We start from the raw sequence: 9648 nt of genomic DNA on the forward strand, positions 1-9648 counted from the left end.
TCTTCCTCCCGCACGCAGAATTAGATCAGGGCGACCGGGCCAGGGAGGATGGAGAACAGCAGCGGCCGGGAGGTGCTTCCGAACGGAGGAGGAGCCGGGGGGATGGGCAACGGCGCGGCTAACGGGCGGGCGGTGCAGGCGCTGCAGCGGAGCTTCGCCGAGGTGCAGGTGATCCTGGAGAAGAACCGGATTCTGATCCAGGAGATCACCCAGAACCAGGAGTCGCTCGAGGCCGGTGGCCTCAGCCGCAACGTCGCCCTCATCCGCGAGCTCAACGGCAACATCGCCCGCGTCGTCGACCTCTACAACGCCCTCTCCTGCTCCTTCTCCAGCTCCCTCACCAACGGCTCCGCCCCCGCTGCCTCCGACGCCTCCAAGGGGGGCTACAAGAGGCCGCGCCCTGCCCAGTAGAAGAGACAGACCGCCAGCGCCCTCTTCTCCTCTGTTCAGATTTAGATTTCTGCTGTGGCCATCCATGGCCAGGGCTCAGCGGCAGGCAGATTTGAGACTTCCTCTTTTTTTTTTCGTTTTCTTCTTTGTTTTAGCGTTGAGCTGAGAGATATGGACATGGGCAGCTTGTTGTCAGAGATGAAACAAAGATGCAGGCAGCAGTGTGTGGCTGTATCAGTATGTATCTGTGTTTGTGTTTGTGTGTTGTATGGCCTACTGGCGCTGGTGTCTTTCTTTCAGGCCAGATCGGATGGAATGATTGCTTTGTCCTGTGAAGTCGGTTGGTGAGAGGAGAGAGAAGCGATCCTGCTACTGCTACTGCTCACCATCAGGGATCAAGTACAAGAATCTGATCCATGATGGACCTCCTTCACACATCTTCTTTTTCATCATGTGCCTTTATTTGGATCTTCAGAACTGACTAATCTTAACTCCATAGGATGCATTTTTTTTTCCAGGAAGCAAGCGCTTCAATCCCTGCAGAACTTATTTGTTCCGACCGTCCATTCTCAAACATGGAAATTCTCTGTGTTCTAGTTCGGTTATTTCTTCAAAGAAAATTTCCCGTGCTTCGAGCAGCTCAATATCCATAGAACACATCGAAATAACCCACATCGCAAAGAATTCAACTCGCATACACTTGCTTTTGCAAATCTTGCAGGTGCCAAACAGTTCAATTTCCATAGAAACATGGAAAAATCCCTCCAAACCTTTCAATTTCTCTAGAAACATGGAAATTCCGCCCACTCAGATAGTTCAATTCCCATAGAAACAAGAAGTACTTCTCTGAGGCGATGACGATGCTTGTAGTCGTCACTAGGTGATCTACGAATCTGGATGTAATTTTTATTATTTCTGATATGTGTTGTACTATCATGATTGATGATGAATAGATTGAAAATTTACCGAAAGAAAAAACTCCTAAGAAGCGGGTTTCTTGTAAACCTGAAAACGTCTCCCTTTTGGAGCAAAAACATGCCGTTCTTGTGGTAACGCACACATGAACAATCTTTCCACGCAAAGGCATCGCAAAGGGTGGAGCAGAGAGCGTGACTCCATTGCCATCACTCAAGCGGAGGGGATGGATGACAGCAGAGCAGGGCCAAAAGTTTTCGTCAGACACGCCCGTTTCAAGGCGAGCCGAGGACGCGCCCGGTTGTCGCTGGCCCAGAAAAAACCAAAAAAAACTGCCCCGGGCTTTCTCCTACTCACTTAACGCCATCTAAAGAAAAGCCTGCAATTAACGCCATCCAAGAAACGTCTGCATTTACGCAGTGACGGGTGCCCCGGGCGGGTGGTCCAGCCGGGTGCCCCGGGCGGGTGGTCCCGGGCCGGTGTGGCGTGAGAGGCCGCGTGATCGCGCCGTCTGATCGCGCACGGTTTTTGGTTCGGATATATATCGGCCGGGAGCCCGCGCCGCGACCTCGATCGGATGCCACGTACTGCCGTGTGGGGCGGCGTACGAGACGTGCGGTGCGGAAGCGTTTTGCCGCACGGTATCTCGGCCTGGTTGGGTCTTTCGCATCACGATGGATCACGAGATGACTTTGTGTTGTTTCCGGTCGAGATCTGACGGATGAAAACGTGATGCGCGAGAAGGGCTAGGGGTCTTTGGTTGTCTGCATTGTTTTTTTTTCTACTTTGCATATTTGTCCTAGTTGAGGTTGATTGAGCAAATGCACGCAAAAAGTCATCATCTGCACATTTTTTTTAGTTGTCTGCATACCCTCTACCCCAACTGCGAAGAAACACAAGTCATGTTGTTTGGTTGCGGGTTTGTTTAGACACAAACGCAAGTCAGACTGTTTGGTTAAATGCAACACATGTTGTGTGGTAACCTCCTTTTGAAGTGGTAAGCTTACCGGCTCGCTCGCAGGCAGGACAGAAATAGCAACCAGTTCAACATAGTGCCACATAATTAAACAGTCTTTAACAAACCGTTCAACGCTAGCAAACCACTCAAGAGTGAACTTTCTAGACATTCATGGCGAAGGCAACATCATCTTTCTTGCACTTCGTCACCACCTCGACGTTGTCTTGGTTGAAGACGATCACCTTGCGGGTGCCGGGAGTTAGCAGCTTGAAAGTGACTAGGTATCCGATCTTGATCTGGTGAACATTGGGGAAGGGGGCCCAACTTTGGTCAAGAGTGACCCTGCTGTTGATCACCTGGAGCGGCACCCTCCAGGTGTAGCCGGTGTTGGTCTTGAGCTTGAATTCCTGAGGGATGATGGGGAAGTGCTTGGTGAAGTTCAGTGGCATCGGCAGGCACACCACTACAGGAATGCCTAGCAGTGGTGGGCACCTAAATCCCAACAATGGCAGGCGAGGCTCTTAGGGCCGCCTGCCACTGACCTCCCGCCACTACTAACATGGTGATACACCCATTTTGCATCATATTTTTATATTGATATTTATTGCATTATGGGCCGTTATTACACATTTTGGCACAATATTTATGTCTTTTCTCTTTTATTTCACACTGTTTATACGAAGAGGGAGAATGCCGGCAGCTAGAATTCCGGACTGGAAAAGGAGCAAATCTGAGAGACCTATTCTGCACAACTCCAAAAGTCCTGAAACTTCACGGAGAATTATTTTGGAATATATAAAAAATATTGGGCGAAGAAAGTTTCAGAGGAGACCCATCAGGCATCCACAAGGGTGGAGGGCGCGCCCTACGCCCTGAGCGTGCCCCCCACCTCGTGGGCCACCTGGCAGGCCCCTGGTGCCCATCTTCTGTTATATGGTGTGTTTTGACCTGGAAAAGAAATCAAGAGGAAGCTTTCGGGACGAAGCGCCACCGTCTCGAGGTGGAACTTGGGCAGAACCAATCTAGGGCTCCGGCGGAGTTGTTCTTCCGGGGAAACTTCCCTCCCGGAGGGGGAAATCGAAGCCATCGTCATCACCGACGATCCTCTCATCGAGAGGGGGTCAATCTCCATCAATATCTTCACCAGCACCATCTCCTCTCAAAACCTAGTTCATTTCTTGTATCCGATCTTTGTCTCAAAACCTCATATTGGTACCCGTGGGTTGCTAGTAGTGTTGATTACTCCCTGTAGTTGATGCTAGTTGGTTTATTCGGTGGAAGATCATATGTCCAGATCCTTAATGGTAATTAATACTCCTCTAATTATGAACATGAATATGCTTTGTGAGTAGTTACGTTTGTTCCTGAGGACATGGGAGAAGTCTTGTTATAAGTAATCATGTGAATTTGGTATCCGTTCGATATTTTGATGAGATGTATGATGTCTTTCCTCTAGTGGTGTTATGTGAACGTCGACTACATGACACTTCAGCATTGTTTGGGCCTAGGGGGAGGCATTGGGAAGTAATAAGTAGATGATGGGTTACTAGAGTGACAGAAGGTTAAATCCTAGTTTATGTGTTGCTTCGTAAGGGGCTGATTTGGATCCATATGTTTCATGCTATGGTTAGATTTATCTTAATTCTTCTTTCATAGTTGCGGATGCTTGCGAGAGGGGTTAGTCATAAGTGGGAGGCTTATCCAAGGAAGGGCAGCACCCAAGCACCGGTACACCCACATATCAAATTATCAAAGTAACGAACACGAATCATATGAGCATGATGAAAACTAGCTTGACAGTAATTCCCATGTGTCCTTGGGAGCGCTTTGCATTATATAAGAGTTCTTCCAGCCTTGTCCTTTGCTACCAAAAGGATTGGGCCACCTTGCTGCACCTTAGTTACTTTTGTTACTTGTTACCCCGTTAGGAATTATCTTATCGCACAACTATCTGTTATCGATAATTTTAGTGCTTGCAGAGAATACCTTGCTGAAAACCGCTTGCCATTTCCTTTTACTCCTCATTGGGTTCGACACCCTTACTTATCGAAAGGTCTACGATAGATCCCCTATACTTGTGGGTCATCACATGGCATCAGTGACGGGTGCCCGCTCGCCAGTGATAGTGTTGGGGAACGTAGTAATTTCAAAAAATTTCCTACGCACACGCAAGATCATGGTGATGCATAGCAACGAGAGGGGAGAGTGTTGTCTATGTACCCTCGTAGACCGGCAACGGAAGTGTTGACGCAACGTAGAGGAAGTAGTCGTACGTCTTCCCGATCCGACCGATCTAAGTACCGAACGTACGGCACCTCCGAGTTCTGCACACGTACAGCTCGATGACGATCCCCGGACTCCGATCCAGCAAAGTGTCGGGGAAGAGTTCCGTCAGCACGACGGCGTGGTGACGATCTTGATGTTCTACCGTCGCAGGGCTTCGCCTAAGCACCGCTACAATATTATCGAGGAGTATGGTGGAAGGGGGCGCCGCACACGGCTAAGAAAACGATCACGAGGATCAACTTGTGTGTTTAGAGGTGCCCCTTGCCCCCGTATATAAAGGAGCAAGGGGGGTGTGGCCGGCCCTAGGAGGAGGCGCACAGGAGGAGTCCTACTCCTACCGGGAGTAGGACTCCCCCCTTTCCCTAGTTGGATTAGGACTTGGGGGGAAGGAGGAGAGGGAAGAAAGGAAGGGGGGGCGCCCCCTCCTTGTCCAATTCTGACTTGGGGGGGGGAGGGGCGCGCGGCAGCCCCTAGGCCTCCTCTCCTCTTCCTCCACTAGGCCCATTAGGTTACCGGGGGGTTCCGGTAACCTCCCGGTACTCCGGTAAAATGCCGATTTCACTCGGAACACTTCCGATGTCCAAACATAGGCTTCCAATATATCAATCTTTATGTCTCAACCATTTCGAGACTCCTCGTCATGTCAGTGATCACATCTGGGACTCCGAACAAACTTCGGTACATCAATATATATAAACTCATAATGTAACTGTCATCGTAACGTTAAGCGTGCAGACCCTACGGGTTCGAGAACAATGTAGACATGACCGAGACATGTCTCCGGTCAATAACCAATAGCGGAACCTGGATGCTCATATTGGCTCCTACATATTCTACGAAGATCTTTATCGGTCAGACCGCATAACAACATACCTTGTTCCCTTTGTCATCGGTATGTTACTTGCCCGAGATTCGATCGTCGGTATCTCAATACCTAGTTCAATCTCATTACCGGCAAGTCTCTTTACTCGTTTCATAATACATCATCTCACAACTAACTCATTAGTTGCAATGCTTGCAAGGCTTATGTGATGTGCATTACCGAGAGGGCCCAGAGATACCTCTCCGACAATCGGAGTGACAAATCCTAATCTCAAAATACGCCAACCCAACATGTACCTTTGGAGACACCTGTAGAGCTCCTTTATAATCACCCAGTTACGTTGTGACATTTGGTAGCACACAAAGTGTTCCTCCGGCAAACGGTAGTTGCATAATCTCATAGTCATAGGAACATGTATAAGTCATGAAGAAAGCAATAGCAACATACTAAACGATCGGGTGCTAAGCTAATGGAATGGGTCATGTCAATCACATCATTCTCCTAATGATGTGATCCCGTTAATCAAATGACAACGCATGTCTATGGTTAGGAAACATAACCATCTTTGATTAACGAGCTAGTCTAGTAGAGGCACACTAGTGACGTTTAGTTTGTCTATGTATTCACACAAGTATTATGTTTCCGGATAATACAATTCTAGCATGAATAATAAACATTTATCATGATATAAGGAAATAAAATAATAACTTTATTATTGCCTCTAGGGCATATTTCCTTCAGTCTCCCACTTGCACTAGAGTCAATAATCTAGATTACACAGTAATGATTCTAATACCCATGGAGCTTTGGTGCTGATCATGTTTTGCTTGTGGAAGAGGCTTAGTCAACGGGTCTGCTACATTCAGATCCATATGTATCTTGCAAATCTCTATGTCTCCCACCTGGACTAGATCCCGGATGGAATTGAAGCGTCTCTTGATGTGCTTGGTTCTCTTGTGAAATCTGGATTCCTTTGCCAAGGCAATTGCACCAGTATTGTCACAAAAGATTTTCATTAGACCCGATGCACTAGGTATGACACCTAGATCGGATATGAATTCCTTCATCCAGACTCCTTCGTTTGCTACTTCCGAAGCAGCTATGTACTCCGCTTCACATGTAGATCCCGCCACAACGCTTTGTTTAGAACTGCACCAACTGACAGCTCCACCGTTTAATGTAAACACATATCCGGTTTGCGATTTAGAATCGTCCGGATCAGTGTCAAAGCTTGCATCAACGTAACCATTTACGTTGAGCTCTTTGTCACCTCCATATATGAGAAACATATCATTAGTCCTTTTCAGGTATTTTAGGATGTTTTTGACCGCTGTCCAGTGATCCACTCCTGGATTACTTTGGTACCTCCCTGTCGGATTTCAGGTTTCGGCAGACCCTTGAGGTTCGAACATTGGGGTGCGCGCGGAGATTTCGCCTTCTACCTACTTGCACCCCTCCGCCTTGCTAAGATCTAAGCTATGGAAAGAACAGCACAAGAGACACAGGGTTTATACTGGTTCGGGCCACCGTTGTGGTGTAATACCCTACTCCAGTGTGAGGTGTGGTGGATTGCGTCTTGGGCTGATGATGATGAGCAATACAAGGAAGAACAGCCTCGCGAGGGTCTGTTCTTGGTTGGGAGGATGAACTGCTAGGGGGAGTTCAGTCACCCTTCTCTCTCTCTCTCTTCTCGATTGCGACCCTAGCTAGTTTCTGGGTTGGCCGATTCTGGATCCTCCCTACCCTGGGGGTGGCTAGTCCTATTTATAGGCAAAGGCCCTAGGCCTCTTCCCAAGTATTGAGCGGGAAGGGCGCCAACAATTGGCCATTTTGAAGGGGAACATCGGGTACACTTATCCTGACTAAAGTTGGTCCTCGCCTGCCAAAGGCTCTGGTGGTGACGCTGGCTTGGGCTCCACAATGACTTCCTTCCTGCCATTGGACTGGTCTTGGTCTCGTTGCACCGAAATGGGTGCCTTTGCTTGATGCTCTCGCCTGCGCTTACTCCCGTTGCACCAAAGAGGAAAGGAGGACACTGCGTGGGCTGGCGCCCGCCTGGCGCCCTTGGTCGTCATGGCTTGCATCACGGGCACCTCGTGAGGTACCCCGCCTTGATCTCTCTGCCTCCTCGCGAGCCAACCTGATGTGGCCGTGCCTAAGGAAGCTCCGTGTCATCCGCCCCACGAGGCTTGGCCCCTCGCGAGGGTCTTGGGGTTGTGTCGATGAAGACGGGTCGTGCTGGGCCCCCTTTGAGCCATGCCACAGGCCGCAGGCAGGCAAGTCTGGGGACCCCCGTTCCCAGAACGCTGACAGTAGCCCCCGGGCCCAAGGCGCGCCCGGACTTGGCCGTGCAGGGAGGCGAAAGGACAAGGGCGAAGCGCCGCGGGCCCTAACAGCCTGCGGCCTTGGGCGCCGCGTGGCAGTTGATTGGACGTGGGCGTCTCCACTTCCCCACGGCGCCTCGGCAACTGCGCGGATTGGACAAGTCCCTGTATGCAAAATCAGGTCATAATTACCTGCGATCGTGGGGGGGGGGAGGGGGCGACGGTTGGCCCTCGCCGGCTATAAGTACGAATCGGCGCGCGCCCTTCTAGTTCATCCCCCCTTGCTTCTCCTTCTTCTTCATGGCCCCGTCGAGGAGGTTCTCGGTCGCAGAGAAGGGAAAGGCTTGCCAGGTTGAGCCTGCCTCTCCCCCGCCCAAGCGCGGCTGAGGGCGCCCTCGCAAACATCCTGTGGCCACCACGGCAGCTCCCCGCGGCCGCGGAGATGATTTCCAGCATGGTGACGGGCGGACTGCTGCGGCTGGGGGATGCGTTTCGGTCGCGCGTACCCCTAGGCCGCGCTTTCGCGCGGCAGAGGTGCTGCCGGAGTTCGTTGTGTGGTCGGCGGAGCCGACTAGCACCCGGCTTCCGCTTCCTTGCTTCCTCCTCGGCGAGCTCCCGGCCGGCGCCCAGGGCGGCCTCTGGCTCCAGGCAGACGGCTGCTGCAGCCGGGCCTCATGGGCTTCACTGGAGGTCTCCGCAGCCGGGAGCCTGGCCTTGGCCCGCGGTTGGCAGACGTTCGCCCGCGCGCGTGGCTTGAGTCGTCGGTGCACCCTGCACTTCAAGTTTGACGGTGACGCCACCCTCTACGTGAGGGTGTTTGGGGAAGATGGTCGCCGCGCAGGGTGCTGCCCTGAGGACGACAACCGCGGCCGGGAACCCAACCCCGGCGATTATGGAGAGGATAGCGCTCGCGCGATTGGCGGCGCTCAGGGTTCCCCAAGCTTCACCAGTTCTTCTTCAGGCGGCGACTCTTCTAGCGGTGGCCGCGGTCGAGCCTCCACGCCGTCGTATCTGCTTGGGAGGTGTCAGTGTGTCTGCCCGCCGTCGCGCATCGGTGAAGCGCGAGAGGGAGTCTGCTTGAGCGCCGGAGGCAGCTCGGGTCTTCCCTACAGGCCGGTGTGAGGCGAGCTGCGCCTGATTTGTTCTTCCTTTTCCTTTTTCCTGCGTAAAAAGACAGTAGTGTGGAGCCCCGCAGGGGCGTGTTTGGGTTATTGTTGTTAATCGTCGCTTTGCTTCCGTTATCGTGCCTTCCGGCTATGTGCCCGCGCATGGGTAGTTCCCGGCACCAGCCGTGGGGGGGCGACCGACCCAGGCCCTGTGTTTGTGTCGCGGTGCCCGTGGGGCATGGACTGGAGGGGTGCTCCTGTAATGGACCCAGGTCGCGAAACCTTTGAACGACTAGGACAGGAACTCTCGCGAGGGCGCTCGGCTGCCCCCCTCGCGAGGCCTTGCATAAGAGAAATCGAGGTAGGAGAGTGAAAAGTCGAAGAACCACAAGCCAAAGACGGCAACAACTTCAATAAAACTTCGAATGAGAACGAACAAGACAACTACGAAAAGCAAATGAAAAAGCCACGTCCGGCACCTAATCTAGTCTTCGACGTCTTCTCACCAGGGCGGAGCTAAGTGCTGCCACTGGGCGTGGGAGGGAGCCCCAGGGCCTGAGGCCGACGCTCCTGAGACTCCGGGGCGTGTACAACCCCAACTCATTATTACGTGAGAGTGTCACGGGCGGCAAGCTTCACAGGCGTTGGCCTTCTTCACAAGCTCCGGGCCTTTTCCAAAACGCGACAGCTTCACAGGCATTCGCCTTCTTCACAGGCTCCGGGCCTTTTCCAAAACGCGACAGCTTCACAGTCATTCACCTTCTTCACAGGCTCCGGGCCTTTTCCAAAACGCGACAGCTTCACAGGCATTCGCCTTCTTCACAGGCTCCGGGCCTTTTCCAAAAC

At 51.9% G+C, this 9648-nt stretch overlaps 1 protein-coding gene across 1 annotated transcript; it reads left to right on the forward strand.

The window, feature by feature from the left end:
- The first annotated feature begins 6 nt into the window (after positions 1-6).
- Positions 7-726, forward strand: LOC119301481 (protein ELF4-LIKE 3-like). The gene has a single exon (XM_037578446.1). The coding sequence runs from the start codon at positions 49-51 to the stop codon at positions 409-411; it is 363 nt and encodes a 120-aa protein (XP_037434343.1). The 5' UTR covers positions 7-48; the 3' UTR covers positions 412-726.
- Positions 727-9648: the final 8922 nt, after the last annotated feature.

This window comes from Triticum dicoccoides, chromosome 5A (assembly GCF_002162155.2).
Source record: "Triticum dicoccoides isolate Atlit2015 ecotype Zavitan chromosome 5A, WEW_v2.0, whole genome shotgun sequence".
NCBI lineage: Eukaryota > Viridiplantae > Streptophyta > Magnoliopsida > Poales > Poaceae > Triticum > Triticum dicoccoides.

Excerpts from the sequence above, each read along its gene's own strand:
- LOC119301481 (XM_037578446.1), top strand. The coding sequence starts at position 49 with ATGGAGAACAGCAGCGGCCGGGAGGTGCTTCCGAACGGAGGAGGAGCC.